The 19,958-nt window shown below is 34.8% G+C and overlaps 1 protein-coding gene across 4 annotated transcripts in view; it reads right to left on the bottom strand.

The window, feature by feature from the left end:
• pns (DENN domain containing pinstripe) overlaps positions 1-19,958 on the bottom strand; it is a 347,031-nt gene that overhangs the window by 201,236 nt on the left and 125,837 nt on the right. For all 4 annotated transcript variants that reach the window (XM_090411700.1, XM_090411683.1, XM_090411692.1 and 1 more), the window contains one exon: positions 12,722-12,881. In XM_090411700.1, the coding sequence (XP_090267826.1) occupies positions 12,722-12,881 (160 nt within the window). The remainder of the gene's footprint in view (positions 1-12,721; positions 12,882-19,958) is intronic.

Consider the following 19,958-nt stretch of genomic DNA (forward strand, 5'->3'; position numbering starts at 1 on the left):
AGTACAGAAAGCTAACCAAGATTCTTAGGGCAGATTTATAATAAAATAGAAGACATACATGGAAGACAAGACATAGCCTAGAAAATATTAACAAAATTAAACAATGAAGAAAGAGATACAGCACAAATCAACATAATATGAGAGAAACAATGGACAGAATATTATAAGAATTTATGGTATGACCTAAATTTAATACAGAAAATAATAATGAAGAAATCAGCACTGATATAGAAACAATAAAATTGGCAGAACTAAAAGCAATAAAGGTATCAAAAAATAGAAAATCAACCAGATTAGATGGCATAAATATTGAGCTTTGGAAATATGATGTAGAATATTTACATCACACAGTCTTAAAATTAATAAATAACTGTTGGAGGAAATGTGAGGTTCCTTCAGATTGGTTAAAAGCTAAGGTTATATCTACATTTAACATAGGAAACAGGAGTGATTGTGTAAATTACAGAGGAATAAGTTTATTAAATGCAGATTCCAAAATTTACAGTATAATCCTGAATAAAGGACTTAGAAATATTGCAAACCATCTACTCTCAGAAGAACAAAATGGTTTCAGACATGGAAGATCATGCATAGACAATATCATCATCATCAAATTTCTGACATGTACCCTCAAGGGGAAACATGTACAGGATATGATAGTACTACATGAAAAATTTACATCATTACTAACTTGCTATCTACAATTTTCCTCCAAATCAATCTGTTACCTGTCAAGACTCCAACATTATCAGATCATTACATTTCTATCTTCTAAGGTACTTTTTACCGTATCAATCTACCTATATCTTGGTTTTCCTCTGGGTCTTTTTCCTGTTAATCTGGCAGAGAACACTTGTTTTGCTAATCTTCCTCTCCCATTCTGTTCAAGTGACCATACCACCTGAGATTAGCTCTGTTAACACATTCCTGGATGCTAACAATGTCAAGTTCTTTCCTAATATCCTCATTTTTAATATGATATTGCCATCTGTTCATGCTCCTAATCTTTCTCAGGACTCTTCTCATATCTGCAGTCTCTAGTCTCTTTGGTCAAGTGTTTTAACTTGACCAAAGTACTTTTAGCTGAGTTAAAAGTACTTTTAACTCAGCTCCATACGTTAAAATTGGTTTGAACACCGTCTTGCATACAGCTAATTTAGTGCTTTGACTAATTTCTCTCTTATTTTATGTAAATTTATTCAGCTGACTTCCTACCATACCAGTTTCGATGATTCTGCTATCTATTTCCATATTTAATTTACCAAAAACGTCACTAAAAATCATGCCTAAGTAGCTGAAATGTTATACTTTTTCTATAGGTTCTCCATTCACAATGCAGTTGATATTGTCAATGCTTCTGCCTATTTTCATTGTCTTTGTGTATAGACAATATTTATGTGTTAAAACAAATTATTGAAAAAAAGATCAGAATTTACTTTAAAGATCCATATAGACTTTATAGATTATGAGAAAACTTTTGATAAAATACACAGAGAAAAACTATGGAATATAATGAAAAAACAAGGATATCCATTACATTTGGTAAAAGCTATACAAAGCTTATATAAAAATACAATTAGATAATAAATTAACAGAATAGACTGAAATAAATCAGGACATCAGACAGGGATATAGCTTATCTCCAACTTTATTCAATATACTATATATAGTGATCAGATTATTAAAATATAGAAAATAACAACAAAACAAGGTATTCAGTTAACCAGACGAACTGTTATCAATACAGTGCTATATGCAGATGATCAGATTATATATTACAAGACAATGAAGATGACCTCCAAAAATCAGTTTACATAAAAACAAAATAAGCCAAAAGGTCAAGATCATGTTAAATCAAATATAGTTATAGAAAATAAAATAATAGAACAGATGACAGAGTTAAATTATTTAGGCTGCATAATAACATATCTAAAAGATAAAGTGCTCCAATATTGTCATATTTAACATTTTGTTCTTCTAACACACTTCTGGCTGAATCAATCACCTAGATCTTGGTCTTCACTCTCGATCTCTTACTTTGCATCTTGGTATCAAACACCAGTTTTTGCTAACAATTCTTCTTGCATTCTGCAATGCCATACCACCTTATATTAGCTCTGCTCACACATTCTTCTCTGAAAATAGACAACAGAATAAGCAAAGCTGATATAGTGGGTAGCCAGCTGAATAAATTTATATCAAATAAGAGAGAAACTAGCCAAAACATCAAACAAGCAGTATACAAGACTGTGTTTAAACCAATTTTAAGTTATGGATCTGAGAGTTAGGTTAGAAATCAAGTGCTTGATCAAGGAACATTAAAAATGAAGAAATTAAGAAGGTACTTGATGTTGTTAGCATGATTCTACCATCGATGCCATCTGTTAACTCTTCTAATTTTTTTTAGAACTCTCATATCTGTGTTCTCTGATCTTCGATCAAGCACTTTATTTCTAACCTAACTCTCATATCCATAACTTAAAATTGATTTAAACACAGTATTGTATACTGCTAGTTTGGTGTTTTGGCTAGTTTCTCTCTCATTCCATATAAATTTATTCAGCTGGCTATCCACCAGCTGAATAAATAAGCTTTGCTTATTCTGTTGTCTATTTCCAGATTTAACTTGCCATCTTTGCTAAAAACTATGCCCTAAATAGCTGAAATATTTTACTTGTTCTATAGGATCTCCATTCAGAATGCAGTTGAAGTTTTTTATGTTCCTGCCTATTTTCATAGTTTTGGTCTTTTATTGCTGATTTTCATGCCAATTTGTTATATTTACTTCAATTCAATTTAGTTACAGAATCCTGGAGACTTGAGCTGCATGTGTTTAGGAGTACAACATCATCTGCATAAAGCAAAGAGGAGCTCAAGTTTGATATCTCTAATTCTAACATCATGTTTAATGCCACTTTTATTTCATAACGTAATCCATACAGATGATGAATAAGAGTGGAGATAATGTGCATCCTTGTCTTATCCCCTGATTTTACATCAAACCATCTTCCTGTATTTCCTTTGATTTTAACTGCTGACTCAAAACTTAAATGTATGTATTGCTTCATATAATGCTGAATTTATCCCAAAAAAATTCTAGTAATTTGAAAAGCTTTCCTCTACGCATCTTGCCATATGAGTTTTACAGCTCTACAAAACTTAAGTACAGATCCATGTCATATTCCCATGATTTCTCAATTAATTGTCTTAAAGTGAAAATCTGATATTTACGGCTTCTATTGTTTGAACAAAGCTTGCTCTTCTTCCATTATTTTTCTCAATCTATTTTCAAGAATGTTTGCATAAATCTTACCTGGAACACTTAGCAGAGAAATTCCTCCAAAATTTTCACATTCAGCTTTATTCTCGCTCTCTTTTTTTTAAAAAAAATTTTTTTTTATAGATGGGAACTGTGAGAATCATACTCTAATCATCTGGAATTCAACCTTCTTACCAGGCTCCCTAAATTATGCAGTGTAGTTACTGAAACTTGTATACCACCATATTTGAACACTATAATTATCATTTGAATCCTCTAGGAAGTCAAGGTTTTATATATATATATATATATATATATATATATATATATATATATAGAGAGAGAGAGAGAGAGAGAGAGAGGGGGGCTATACATCACCCAAACCAGCTGTTATACTTTCTCTTAAACTCTTTCACACTAGATGCACTCACCACTTCAGGAGGCAAACTATTCCACTTGCTCATTATCCTGTGGGAGAAAAATCTAACTCTTACCCCTTTCTTAACTGAGAGCATACTTGATTTCCATGGGTGCCCCTGTTCTCTCCTCACTTTCCATATAACAAACAATTTCATCAGATGATATCATATAACATCCATTCAGAAGTTTATAAACCTCTATCAAATCACCCCTCTTTTTTCCTGTTAACCAGTATCTGTAGTCCACATACTCTCAAATCCTGATATAATCTTTGTAACTCTTCTTTGCATCCTTTCAACAGCTTCTCTATCTCCTTGGAATGCAGGAGACCAAATCTGTGCTCAGTGGTCCAGACACAGTGTCATCAAGGTCTTCTGAACAGGCAAAATACTTCCTTTAAATGTCAAGGTTCATTTCAACATTAAAATTATCCTCTGAGTTGTATATGTAATTTTTTGCAAAGTGATCTTTGAACCTCAAATTCCCACCTGCCATAATGCCAAGATCTCTAACCTTGCCAGTTTCTTGTAGCATAATCCCTCTGAAATAATATGCTGTTGAAAATCTCATCATGCCAAAGTGCATTATAACTTCACACTTACTGACGTCACACTGACAGCCATTTTCATTTGCCCAAATTTCCTGCCTATTCAAATCATTCTGTATGTGACTTATTTGCTAGGAACTTTTGGTATGCTTCCTTTTTTTTGAGGACTGCTTCTAATATCTTGTGTCCAACATGGTGTTCTTATTTTTCCATTCTTGCAGACAACTTCACCACATAACTTCCCTTGCTGAATCAATCAATGTTTTCTTCAGAGTTTGTCAATGAGACACCAAAGTTTGTTTCTTGTTTTAAACTGTTTCATTTTTGGTTCAATAACATTTGTATCGTTGAGTTTGCAGTTTACGTGTAAAAGCTGCTCAACTTCAATTCTTTTTAAATCTTTCTTACATACTTTGCTTTGAATGTGATATTTACTTTTATCCTACTATAAACTAAGTGATAGTCACTTCCAATTTCAAATTCACTGTATTCTTGTATCCTTATATTACTATCAACAATAACACAGCCAATGGAACTTTTCTTATTTCTTGTCTCTTCTCTCCATGTGAACTTGTGCACATCTATTTGTTGGAACATGATATTAGTAATGACTAGCCCATATCCTGTGCAGAATCTAGCAGATACTTACCTTTCCTTTTTCTCCATATTCTCTCAAAACATTCATATAGGCCTGGAGGGATTCATTTCCTACTTTGCTGATTAGATCTCCAAAAATGACCTCTTTTTCCTAAGTGCCTGCTCTAATGACTTAAAAAACTTCTTTACTTCCTTCCTAGGATAACCTTTTGTGAGACTATAGGCACAGATGTTTTGTTTCCCATTTTGAAGTTTGCCCACATAATTCTAGTTGAAATTGCCTTCCAATCAAGCAGTTTATCTTCATGTTTCACACTATCATTTTTTAAAATTATGGAGACAACTACTGTGTTTGAATAAAAACTTTAGTTTAATATAACTAAAATCTACATTCGACGTTTTGACCTTTATGTCAAGGTCATCTTCTGAAGCATACAACTATACACAGACAACAAGCTACACTACAATCAAACTGGTTTGTTAAAGTTACTGACCAACCGCTACAACAATTGTTGGCCTGACCTCTGGTGGGAAAAAAAAAAATAAAATTATACATCAATGCTAGAGTCCTATTATTAGTGTTATCTGTTGGTTCATTGGGCACAACAACAAGTTTATGTATGTATCTATCTATCTATAAAGTCAGGACTCTAGCCAATCTTCAGCTAGTATTAGAAACCATTCCATACCAACTTGCTTTGAATTTACATTTATAATCATGATGTTAATATATGTATATAGATAGATACATAAACTCGTTGTTGTGCCCAATGTATTTCTACAACCAACAGATAACACTAATAATAGGACTCTAGTGTTGATGTATATATATATATATATATATATATGTATATATATATATGTATTTTTCTCCCCCCACCAGAGGTGAGGCCAACAATTGTTGTAGCGGTTGGTCAGTAACTTTATCAAGCCAGTTTGATTGTAGTGTAGCTTGTTGTCTGTGTACAGTCGTATGCTTCAGAAGATGACTTTAACATAAAGATCGACACGTCGAATGTAGATTTTAGTTATATTAAACTAAAGTTTTCATTCAAACACGGTAGCTGTCTCCATAATTTTCAAAAATGTATTTGGATCACCATGTAAGCTTAAAAGAAAGGATTCAGATCATCCATGAAAATGATACCCACAAGTGCTGCAATCAGTATGGTAAGTTAAAGATATGTATTTACCTCTTGATCAATCGGCTGGCCTTTTTAAAGAGATGCAGAGACAATAATCTTATTCCTATCTGCATCAGGCTAAAAAAGAAATTTACGTCCGCTAAAGCACTCCGTATTTATGATCGCACAGAAAAAGCAATGCTCAGAGAACAGATCCAAACAGCCTAACAAAACTTAGCAATAACTCAAAATCTGGTTTCAAAATTGCAATCTGAAATATTGAACTATATTAATCCAGACATTCTACAAGTACTTGAAAGAATTACTGACAATTCGGCCAAATCCACCCTGTAAAAGAATAAAGAAAAACTCAAGACCAAATTCCACAGTTTGAAACAACGGCGAAATATGGCGGCCAATCGCAGGAATCCATCCAATCAGGAGACCTCCTCCCCGATAAACACCAACAATGAACAACAAACAAGGGAGACAAGGAGCGACCAACCACCGATAAGCAAGAACCATGTGATCAACCTATCAAGCCACACCCTGAACAGTGGCAAACTTACGCTACTGAATAAAGGACTTAATTATGCAATAGCACCTAAAAAGGTAAACTAATTGGATTTTATCTACCACATAGAAAGAGGCATCAGGTCCCTACCTAACAATATAGCCGATAAAATATGATTATTAACTAGTAATGTCCTGAACATTAAGAAAACCATACAGAAAAATCTCACCAAAACAGAACTAGCAGCAATTTTAAGTCATTAAAAGTCAACCAAGACATAATAATAATAATAACGAAATCGGATAAAGGCAATGCCACCGTCATCCTTGACAAGTCAACATACATACTTCAGATGAATCAACTAGTAGCCGATAATAACACACATAACCTGGTAAATTATAACCCAACAAACAGGATAAAGGATAAAACAGAGAAACTACTCGAGTCCATCACTTCTTGGCCACTGGACACGGTTAAAAAACTCAAACCCCACTATGCCCGTCCCCCTAGAATATATGGGGGTTCTGAAAATACACAAACAAAATGTGCCCCTTTGACCAATTGTGGAAGGAATAGATAGCCCCAATTACCACTTAGCCAAGAAATTAGCGTCAACACTCAAGAAGTTGGTAGGTCATTCCCCCTCTTACACAAAGAACACACAACACTTTATAAACAAAATTAAAAACATAACACTCGACAAAGATGACTTATTAGTCAGCTTCGAAGTTTCTGCCCTTTTCACAAATGTCCCCATCAATGACACAATTCTCCTACTACAGAACAGATTTCCGCCCAACATTATGGCCCTCTTTGCCCACATACTACAGTCCGGTTACTTCGTGTGGCAAAACAAATTTTACCTGCAAAAAGAAGGTACAGCCATGGGCTCACCACTATTCCCACCCCCCAATCTCTAACTTCTACATGGAAACCTTTGAGCAAAGGGCTCTTGATTCCGCCACACTAAGATAGACAGCCTGGCTTACATACGTTGATGACGTGTTCACGATCTGGCCGCACGGGCGACAAACGCTAAACACATTCCTTAGCCACCTGAACAAACAACACGAACGCATACAATTTACCATCGAAATCGAAAATCAAAACTCGCTCCCATTCCTAGACACACTAGTCACATGTCTTCCTTCAGGCAGTCTATCCTTCACAGTCTACCGAAAACCGACACACACGGACCAATACATACATGTGAATTCATACCACCACCCATCACAAAAATATGGAGTCATTAACACCCTTAAAAACAGAGCTATAACAATTTGCTCTAACCAGCAAGCCCTGAAACAAGAACTAAAAATAATCAGCGACACATTCATAAATAATGGCTATAACAAAAATACTATTAATAAAATACTCCATAAAACAACAACAAAAACGAATCTAGATTACAGTAAAAACCATAGTCATCCCATACATTAAAGGGTTATCAGAAAAAAATCAACAGAATCCTACAACATTATAACCTCAATGCCACCTTCAAGCCACCCACCAAACTTAAAACCATATTCAGCTCCTCTAAGGATCCTTTCCTCACATTGGCACATCCTGGAGTCTATTGCACCTGCTGCACCTGTAACTTACCGTACATTGCTGAAACACGACGGACAATCCCTATACGCAAGAAAGGACACATTAAATATAACCATTATGGTGAAGCAGGCCTCTCAGATCACGTCCTCAACACCTTACACCAAATCAATTGGAAAAACACCCTCTCTTTACACCATACAAAAACCTGGTATGAAAGGAAATTTAAGGAAGCCTGCGAAATCCTGATAAACTACCCAAATATCAACAACAAAGATGGCATGAAAATTCCAAGGATCTGGATGGCACACATTCAGCCTACCTAATATAAAAGATCCAGCATGTCAGGACTCTAGCCAATCTTCAGCTAGTATCAGAAACCATTCCATATCAACTGGCTGGAATTTACATTTATAATCATGATGTTAATATATGTGTATAGATAGATACATAAACTTGTTGTTACGCCGAATGTATTTCTACAACCAACAGATAACACTAATAATAGGACTCTATTGTTAGTGTTATCTGTTGGTTGATGTATAATTTTTTTTTTTTTTCGCCAGAGGTCAGGCCAACAATTGTTGTAGCGGTTGGTCAGTGTCTGTAACAAACCAGTTTGATTGTAGTGTAGCTTGTTGTCTGTGTACAGTTGTATGCTCCAGAAGATGACCTTGACATAAAGGTCTAAACGTCGAATGTAGATTTTAGTTATATTAAACTAAAGTTTTTATTCAAACACGGTAGTTGTCTCCATAATTTTCAAAAATGTATTCGGATCACTATGTAAGCTTAAAAGAAAGGATTGAATACTATCATTTCTCCTTCATTTCCTTTTTTGTTCTTGTGCAAATATAACATTCTATACTTAGTACTTTGTAAGATCTCAACTATTTTTTATCTTCTTTGTCTCCATAATGACAATTATATCCATGTAGTCTTTTCCAGTTTTTCTGCAGCTTTGATTTCCTTTCCTTAATATTCCTTATATTGATGTTTCCTATATTCAGGATTTGTTCTTCTTCCAGGTTTCTCCCCAGCCAGCATGAAATCTCATCATGTTGTTCCATCATATGTATTTGTGGTTTAAGTCAAAAGACTGCAATTTTTCACTTAAGTCACAAATTGCAACCCATCCTCCTCCTTCATTCGGCACCCAGTGAATATCTACTAACTGGGGTGTATCACATGAAGGTGAGGACTAAACTGCAGTTGGTTTTCTGCATTCCTTAAAGGTGATATGGAGATCTCCTCCTAGTTATTTGAATTTGACCCTGAAGCAACCCTAAATATTTCATAAAGAAATACTTTTACAACCAATTAAATTTTGAGTTTCTTTAAGGCAAACATCTATTAGAGAATATAGCTTGATCTATATGACCACTATTCATGATTTAATAACTGGAAGTCCCTGAATGCATTACAATTTCAATGTAGAAATTGTAATGCATTCAGGGACTTTCAGAAATCAAGTGCTACAGTTGAAGCATTCCGCTCTAGAAAATGTATTTTCTCCCTAAATGAACTATACATATTATGTGTTTTTCTTTAAATTATTCCCCTCTTTTTTTTTATTTTAAAAACGTGTTCACTCTTCAAAGCCTCAGCTGTATCAATGTAAATCCATGCATTATTGCAAGGCTTTATAAAGCAGCTTGCTACTGTACTGTTCACTAATCATTTATTGAAGTGATTAATGAACAATACAGTATTGATGGTAGTTCAAATCAACGATGAAGGATAAGTGAAAGTACTGTTGTGTCCCATTCTTGTTTAAATATATAATAACCTCGACATCGTAACTTAACCCCTCCCCCCCAGCTTAGGTTTGAAAGTTATTACACGCGGTGCATTGAATGACAATTTCAGACAACTGATTATTTGATAAGCAAAAGTTTATTAAACTCATAAATACAATACATTAAATTCCAAAAATCCAATTCAATACTAAATTAATACAATGTTAATAAGTCTAGCAAAATACAAAAAATGAAAATCTCACACCAGCACATGGGATAAACCGTTATGCCTCCACAAAGACTCTACACACACAAGATAAAGGGGCTTTCCTGTCAATGATTAAGTTGGCTTAAATCTTTCACCCACTTAAGCAGAATAATATGACACAATAATTCAATTAGACACAATTGGATTACACACATTAATTTACAAGAGTTATGTGGGCTTAGCAATTCCGTTGCTACAATGAACGCCACATTCAATTCCTTTGACCTTTCTCAGTTAAGGGTAAATCACATATACTAATATCTATACACGTTATCGCTCATTCAATAACACTGATAAACTTGTTCCCTCTTTCTCTATACTATTAAGTGAGCTAAAGTCCTAGTTCAGCTCTCATTCAAGTCCTTCAAATTCCTTAGTAATATGAACTACAATTACAGCCATGTTACATTAACAGAATTAACATAAAATCTTTCACAATACCATTTGATGAAGCTCTTCTACTAGACATTACTTGTCTGCGATTCCTGAAGAAATATTCCTTTTGTAGTGGGACATATTTGGGGTACTTCGGATTATGAGGGCCATCTCGATTGCAGCATATCAGGCTTCTTCTAAGGAAACATGATCTATCTGCTGTTCTGCAGTCATCAGATTCGCCATGAGAATATCCACAACTTCTATTGATAATCTCCTTCCTTTAGACCAGGGTTGGCTTAGTATACAGTAAATACCATTCTTCCCGACCATGTGGCATCCTTTGTTCTTGATGGTAGGAAAACGGGATCTAAATTCCACTTACTAATATTCCATGTCGTGGTGGATGGAGGGGGGACTCCTGACCATTACTCAGGAAACTCATAAGATAACTTCCAAACGAAAACTGGCAAAAGACCTCGTGTGTGTGTGGGGGGGGGGGGGGGGGGGGTCCTAACCCTTTTATATTATGACCCTACTGGCACCTCATGCAACTACCCCCCCCCCCCCGACATTAGGATACGTTTATCGTAACCTGATAGGGTTGCATCTCCCTGATGAACTTTCCATCTTTGGTGGGCCGTGTGCATGCAACTGACCCACGGCAGTGTCTAAATCGGGAATCGTGACCTTGAACTTTACTTTGGTTCTAGTTAATTCTATGAGTCAGCTTTATCAAACCCTATCAGCTCACCCAATTTTTCTAAGAATTAGCATAACTCACAATCTCTTGTTTAAAGTGTATAACAAGCAAGCCTAAAACTGAAAATTAACTAAAACTGAAAAGTATCTTAAATTATCATAATAAGAAAAGCATACATTTTTAATTTGATTAATTAGAATCAGAAAAAATATGCTTGTAAATATTTCTAAATAAAGTTAGACACATTTACATGCAAAATTCTTATAACTAAATACTGTACATTAATTATCTTATTTTTCTAATATTATACAATCAATGTTCTTATATGAGTTAACAATTTTTTCTTTCAATATATTTATTTCATTTATACTTAGATGCAAGCATGATTTTCTTATTAAGGTTTCTACTTGTTAAATTGTGATCAAGTAAATGCCCTTATGAAGTTTACAAAGATCACAAATTTAACAGTACCAATAAAGCAAATGTTACAATTTAGTGAATAAATTAAAATGAATGAGCAATGGCAAAAGAAAATGGATTCAACAGTCAAACAAGATATGCATGTCATAAGTTATGTTGGCATTTTTGTCTGGTTGTGTTGATCAATGTAGTGTTTAAGACAAATACAAAGCACTTTGCCCAATACATTGGCACCAACTAAAGTTACAACATGACACTCTTATTCAAAGGTATTTTTCTTATAATAATGTAATTAAAACTAGTTATAAATTATGATTATTCATGAAACAAATAAAACTGAAAATTATCTTAAATTATCATATTAAGAAAAGCATACATTTTTAATTTGATTAATTAGAATCAGAAAAAATATGCTTGTAAATATTTCTAAATAAAGTTAGACACATTTACAGCAGTCAGATAAGTCAGATAACTACTGCAGAGGATATAGCTAAAAAGTTAATTAGAATATGAAAAATATGCTTGTAAATTTTTTAAAAGCATATGCAATAATGATGGAAGGGCCAGTAGTTGAGTGAGCAAGAAGAATATGAGAATTACATAAACCTGATGTTAATAAGGGAACAAACCTGGTAACATGTTTTTAAGGGAATTCCAAGAGATTAACAGTTGCCTGGGATATGCTTGTTTAATAAGATCTTTGCCAAAGAGAGGATTCCAAAAGAATGGAAGGAGGATAAAAATGTTTCTCTGCAAAAAAGGTTTTGAATTACAAATCAGTCTATGCATCTACAGTTGTGGTTAAAGTATAGGGGGAAATGAAGTGTTTGAGAATAGCAAGATTTCCTATGAAGGGTAGCATGAAACTGTTAAGGAGAGTGTGTGTGTTTTAGCATTTTACTTAAAAACTCACTGACCTATCAACATAAAGATCTATTCTAGTGCCAATACTGTTTTAACTTAATGTGTAAATAATACCAAGAGAGATTTAAATGAGAAAAGTGATATAAAGTTGTACATGGAATAGAGATTACCATAAAAGATGAAATTTGTTCATATGTATGTCACAAGAGCATATCCAGAGGGAGAAAACAGTCAAATGTGAGATATTTAACAAATTACATTTATGGAAAACATGTTTTCTAGTATAATAAAACTGCTATTGGTATACAAGAGAAACATAATTATACATTGACATTTTTATTACCTTCCTGTAGCAAGTTCCTCATTAAAAAGTTCTGGATCTAGTAGAGGAAAATGACCTGTAGCATGCTTTCTTCTTCTTCCTGGTGATTCTGAGCGAAAAATGTGTGGTGTGATTGGGGGAGGAACATCTGGCACTGAAACCCTATTTTTGATTAAGTGTTCTAAATAAAGAGTGAAAACAACACATAAGAAATGTAGATGAAATTTTCTTTCTGAAACTACTAGTAGCTTCAGAAAATTTCAACATCATTTATGATGCTCAAAAATTTAATCTTTATTTGCAGTTTATTTTGTTACACTTCATATAAGAACATAAGACATTCATGAAGAACAAGTTGTATATTTAGTATCCTTAAAAAAAATCTTGCCTATTAATGTGCTTAACACAAATATTTAAATTTCACATTATCAAAAATGTTCTATTCAAAATATGTTACTGCTTAGAGCTCTTGATTACTTGGCCAAGTTAATTGTCTGGCTTCATTTGTTCTGATTGGCAAAGCATATGTATTTTCTCATTCACATGGTGTAAACCATGTGAACAAGGAAACACATGTGCTTTTTTTTTTTTTTTTTTTTTTTTTTTTAATTTGGAAAAAACTGTCCTTGGATTTAAATTTAACATGAGAGTTATATCACACTTCTTCTTATTGTGCTATCTTCTATCGAAGGTCAGCGACCATCTTGGCGAACAAACTGCGCTCTTGTGCTAATCTGAGCAGTTGTGCACTGCTCTTTCCTGTCCATGTCTTGATGTTGTCAAACCATGATATTCTTTTTCTTCCTCTAGTTCCTTTGCCATCAATTCTTCCTACCAAAATAGTTTGTAGAAGTTGGTATTTGCTGTTTCTCATGATGTGTCCAAGATATGATGTTTTTCGTTTCTTGATTATTTGTACAAGATGTTTAGCTTTGCCAATGGATTTTAAGACATCTTCATTGGTAATTTTTTCTGTCCATGATATCTTTAGCGTTCTTCTGTATAGCCACATCTCAAAGGCTTCGATTTTCTTGATGGTTGTCGCCTTCAATGTCCATGTTTCAACTCCATAGAGCAGAATAGACCACACGTAACATTTCAGCATTCGGCATCTGACTTCCATGTTTAGGTCTTTATTGCAGAATAGTGTTCTCATTTTCATGAAGGACTGCCGTGCAACTTCAATCCTTGTCTTTATATCTATTTCTGGATCCCACCGTTCATTAAGCCAGCAACCAAGATATTTATATCTTGACACTTGATCAATATTTTTCCCATTGAGTGTCAGTTTCATTGATGAGGCTGGATGTTTGCTATGATCATGTATTTTGTCTTGTTGATGTTTATATTTATTCCCATTCTTTGGCTTTCTATGTATACTCTGTCAACGAGTTTTTGGAGATCCATAATGTTATCTGCAATTAGCACGGTGTTATCTGCATATTGTAGGTTGTTAACAATCTTTCCATTTATTGTGATTCCCTCTGGACATTAATGTGCTAAATGTATGAAAAAACATAAGAAATGAACGATCAAATCTATATACAGATTGAGTGCAGTTAACCAATTGATGGCACTATCAGGGAGTAAATGCAAGTTCCCGATACCTCCAGGGAAAGAGGAAGTGGGACAGTTACTGATATGATGCATAGTCTGCACAACACCACACACACAAAAGAGTGACTGTGAAATTCCCCATAGATGTAATAAGTGGGCACAGCGACCTTGTCCAGTCCTAAATCTGTTTAGTGGTTCCAGAGGTGTCAAGGTAGATTGAATCTTGTAGGTTTGATAGTTGGATCTGTAATCAGATACTCGTTTATAGTTTTCCAGTCTTCCCCATTAGTCCTGGGGACTATCATCATTTACATATCATTTCCGCTAGCCATATGGAATATCTGGAAGTAAGTTGGCAGCAAGCTGGAGGTGGAGAGAGATAGCTTGATGTACAGGAAGATATATGGTATTAATGATTTCCTTTATTTCTTTGATGGTAGCTTTTTTCTTCTGAAATATGGAGGACTGTATGGAGAACAAGTAACCATGGGAGAGGAGTAGATCTTAAGGTACTAGAGATAGTTCTCATTGTTATTTTAAGATGTGTCCATGAGAGTCATGTAGTAGTAACTTCAGCTCCAAACTGGTGAACAATACCCTGCAACAGAGAAGAGCAGAGCCAAAGATGGTGTTCTAAGAGTCAAGGCATTACAACTCCAAGTTGTGACTGCAAACTTGTTTATGATGATGTTCCTGGAAGATATCTTTAACTTAATTTTTACCAAATGTTTTCAGTAAATTAGACTACAGTCAAACTTACTGAAAAAGTTTCATGTCCAATCCATGAAAGTAACAAGGGTTACTTTCATGGATTGGAATCCCCTTGCAGAAGTGTATTTTTAGTTTTTCATGAGCCTTGTGGTTATTTAGGTGGAAAGTAGAAACAATAGCTTTGCCAGGATTAGGAGATAGTTCTGAGCTTTCAAAGTAATTTTGTAGTGAGCTCAGATCTTTGCTCAGTATTTCCTCAAGGCCTTGGAAGGTACCGTCTTGGGTGGTGATAGCTATGTTATCAACATAGATAAACCTTCAACTAGCTGTTGAAGGGATATTGCTTGTGCACAGGTTAAATAAAGCTAGGACAGATCCATCTTGTGGCAATCCATCGTGCAGGATAAATGCTCTGCTTTTTTTTTTTTTTTTTTTGTGAATTCAGATGAACCTTTGTTTTCCCATTGGAGAGAATTTGTTCTAGTAATTTTAGAGCAATTTGGCAGTTGATTATTTTGACTGCTTTCTACAGTAAACCTTTCTTCTATATGGTGTCAGAAGTTGATGTTAGGTCTATGAAGGCAGTACCTGTTTTTAACCCTTTTGGTATCTAGCTTCTATATGGGTTGTGAGACCTGGCAGAAGCTGCTGTGATGGGTTCTATTTATTGAGAAATCCTAGAGAGGATAATCCTTTCAAAAAGTCTGAAAGGATTATGTAGTAATGCTATAAGGTAGTAGTTATCAGGGTCATCTGTTGACTTACTGGCTTTTGGCAGGGATATTTATTATCTTTGATTGATGCCAAAGTTTTGGGAGCCATTCATCATTTATTATTGAAGAGAAGAAATTTTTTCATGCAAGAAAGGTTTTAAACCTATGAAGAAGTAGCTTTAAAAAAGTTCCATATTTATTTTAAAATAAATTTAAAATACACAAAAAAACATGTAAAACTGATAAAAATAGAAAAAATAAATATCCTTAGTTCATCTACAGTATAAAATGTACTATAGGTTTGCAAATACCTTTTGTGGGTGAGAGCAACATAAAAAAAATTACTATAATATATATATATTTTTTTTGGTAGACAAGTTAATCAGAAACTGTTCTCTGGAAGCATGAAACTTCCAAGCCATTTTGGAGTCTCATGCATAATGATCTCACATTTGACAATGAAAATCATCTTCTATATAAAGAAATTCACAAACATTAATGTCACAGTGAAAGCCTGAAGAAGTTGGTTAGACAGTAAACAGTGAATAAGGCATGCATGCATGCCCTTCAAGTTATAATAGTCTCATTTAATTGTAGATTTATTTAATTAGAGTGCAATGTTTTTTTTTCTCTAACACCATAAAGCAAAACAGCCTATAGCAAACAAATGCCATGTGTAGGCATGGTTAGGAAATGATTAATTGGGGGGGGGGGGGTAGGCTGTTCTATAGAACTGAGGCAGAAAGAATGAGAAATGACTGGAAATAGCAAGTTTGGTGAGTAAGCAGTTCAACTTTAATGGGATGCTGGGCAGCTGTTGCTTGAGTTCCTGTAGATCTGGTAGAAATGGGAGGTGTAATGAACAGTTCTGCTGAACAATAGTGGAAATATCTGTAGAAGAGACATAATGCGGAAATTGATCTTCTATAGGAAAGTGGGTGAAAAGAGTTTGTAAGAGAAGTGCCATTAATCAACCAAACTGTCATTTTCTGAATGGCATCATGAATTTTTATGAAATCTTAAGTGTACCACCCCACACACACACATGAGAGCAGTATTTCAGTGTTGGTCAGATTTGGAATTTATACAGAGTAGTAACTGTTGAGCAGAAAAGGATGCTGGTTTTTTTGGAAGCTGATGTTACTATAGAAGCGATATGATTGTGTCAGAAAAGATATGGAATAAGAATCAGTCTGAGAAGAGATTTGGTTTTGATTGTTGAGCTGAGCATTATCAAAAGTAAGTGGAGAAGACTGAGGTCTTTTTTATGAGAAAGCAAGCAAAAGTGCATTTTAGAAGCATTGAAGTTAACTAGGTTGCTTTCACCCCAATCAAGGATACTATGGAGATCAGTGTTCAGGGCATCTATTACAGATGATCTTGAAGCCTGAGATGTTTTGAGCAATGCAAGGCTTGTCATACGAGTAAGACGAGTGGAGTGTGCTATCATCAGATAAACTATGAATAGGGTCTGCAGTCAATGAGAGCAGGTCATTGACATAAATCAGAAAAAGTGTGGGTGAAATGACACAGTCCTGATTGACGCTGGCAATGACAGAAAAGTTTGAAAAGAGAACACCATCTATCATTACACGTTGGGATCGATCTGAGAGAAAACTGACAATCCATTTACACAGGGCCAAAGGCAATCAAAATGATGGTAACTTGTTGAGAAACCCTCAATATCAGACCCTATCAAAAGTCTTGAAGATGTCGAGCAATGGCATAGGTTTCACCAAACCTTTTGATGGAATGGGTCCAAAGGTGCATGATATAGACCTAGAAATCTCCTATGGATCTAGAATTGTGAAATCCATACTGGTGGTCACTAATTAGATAGCACTTCTTGAGGTATTGAAGATAACTGCTGATAATCTCCATTACTTCAGACAAAACTTTGAGAGCAACAGGTCAACAGCTTGATAATAAAACATTTATCTCCTTTTTTGGGAACTGGTTATATATGAGCTTTCTTCCATGCTGCAGGGTGGATGCCAGCTGAATACAGTTTGGTCAATAGATGATAAAGAACAGGTGTTAGTTAGTTGTTAGTTCAGGAGCACATCTTTTGAACACAGAGGGTGTGATTCCATCAGGACTGCTGCCTTTGTGGTATTCAGGATTCTTCTGATGTCCTTCTGGCAGAAGGTTACATTAGACATGAGATTCAATGCTCTAGGAAAAGAAGTTTTCCTAGAGAATTGAATGCAAGTGCCAGTGGCACAAGCAGCAAGTTTTCTACATTTATCCTTGTTGAATTTAGACTTTGCCCTTTTAATGATGATTTTGCAAGTGCCGTGGGCAATTGTGTAGGCTGAGAGGGAAGCTGGTGTTTTGGTCTAAACCCACTCATGAAAAGTTTTTTTTTTTTTTTTTTTTTTTTTTTTTTTTTTTTTTTTTTTTGGACAGCCCTAGCATACTTCTTGGAGAACTATGGTTTAGATTTGGGTTGGGAAATATGAACAGAGTGAGGAATGAAAGTTTCCATTCCAATATGGATTATTTCTGTAACAAGATCACAACAGGTATCTGAAGAATGAAACAGTAGTTTGTTTTCGTTCGGAACTTTCACTTGGCACTGTTGTAATTCCAGAGCATGTGAGGTTGTAAATGGCTGAAGAAGGACATTCCACCAGAGACGAAACTTGGTTGAGATTGTGGTCTGAATTACCAAGCGAAACAGCCACCTGAACAGAAGTACCCGGAAGGAAAACTAGTTAAAAAGAAATCCAGAGTGTTGGGTGAGTGAAGATTTGTTGGGAATTCTGGTAAGGAAATGAGCGATCTTTTTTAAGTCACTGCCTACAGCAAAAATCTCTGCCTTTCTTCCAGCTTAGTCAGTGAAATTCAAAAAAGGCAGGCAATTAGAGTTGTGGACATTGAAATCACCAAGAAGGATGATTTCACTATTTGGAAATTATGACTGAATAAAATCAAGCTTTGTTATAGAAAGTCAGAGAGGTCAGAATGATATTCAAAATTGGGAGAACAGTAGAGGCAGCAGATGAATGAAACAAATGTAGCAAGAAATTTTAAGCTGCAGGAAATCAAAAAGATAAGATTCTAGGTTAGGCATCCTTCAGCAAGGCATATCAGAAAGCACAGCAAAACACCTCCCCTATGGTGGAAGGAGTCATACAGGAGATGTAATCTGGACTGCTAAGATGAGTTGTGGTTGATTTAGTAGAAATTTGAGGTTCAGTCAGAAACAGAATATAAGGTTTGGACGACTGAAGATGATGATGTACGTCGTTTAAGTTACTGTAGAAGCAACAGATGTTGGTAAAATGAATATAAAAGATTTTTTTGATGCAAATTTTGAGTTAATTTTTTTTTTTTTTTAAATTTTGGAGGGAGTTTTATTTTTTAATTTAACCACAGAGACACTATACTTATTTCTGGCTTAGTTTCATGTTTAATGTTACAAAAGGTGAAGGGAAAAAGAGAAAGGGAACATGCAGTGTGAGAAAATAGGCTACTGAACATGTGTCTACCATACAGGGAGCATTTGGTGTCCAAACCATAACATGGCCTAGACAATCTCTCCCCCTCCCCTGAATTGAAGTGAAGAAAGGGGTAAGAGCTATGTTTTTTTCCCAAGAGAGCAGTGAGTGAGTGGATATAGCTTGCTTTTAGGAGGTAGTGAGTGCATCTAGTGTGAATGAATTTAAGGGAAGATATGACAGCTGGTTTGTGTGATTTATAGCTTCCCTGAATGAGTCCTTGACTCCCTGGAGGTCTCAAATAATAATAATAATAATAATAATAATAATATCAGACAGAATACTTCATAGTTTGGGGTTGAGAATGGAGGCAAGTACAGCTTGAAGGGAACTAATATTATTTGTGAGTGGTTTAATATTCATATTCACTTTACCAACAGATTTTGGTCAAGTGAATATGAAAGATTTTTTTATGCGAATTTTGAGTTAAATTGTGAGTGGAATAGTTTAGGAGGCCAAGATGCGACTTTTTTTTAGAAGCCTTTTTAGCACCCCCCCCCCCCATAAGACTTAGTGAGATCATAATCTAACGGTTTATAAGTGGTGCAGTTTTCCAAGTAGAACATTCATTTTTCTATCATAATCACTGGAATTGAGGATAATAGTGTCCTCAATTCCAGTGAATGGTGCCAGATCTAGTAATAATTATGTTGTTGTCATTGCAGAGTTTACTTAAAGCATGGAGCTGGCTGTTGGAGAGATTTCTTTTTGGTGACAATGTTTGTAACAAGATATTAGCTATGCAGATTGTGAAGTGTTCGATCAACATAGTTA

Source organism: Typopeltis vanoorti, chromosome 2 (genome assembly GCF_054136105.1).
Source record: "Typopeltis vanoorti isolate ZY-2024b chromosome 2, IOZ_Tvanoo_1.0, whole genome shotgun sequence".
In the NCBI taxonomy this organism is placed as follows: domain Eukaryota; kingdom Metazoa; phylum Arthropoda; class Arachnida; order Uropygi; family Thelyphonidae; genus Typopeltis; species Typopeltis vanoorti.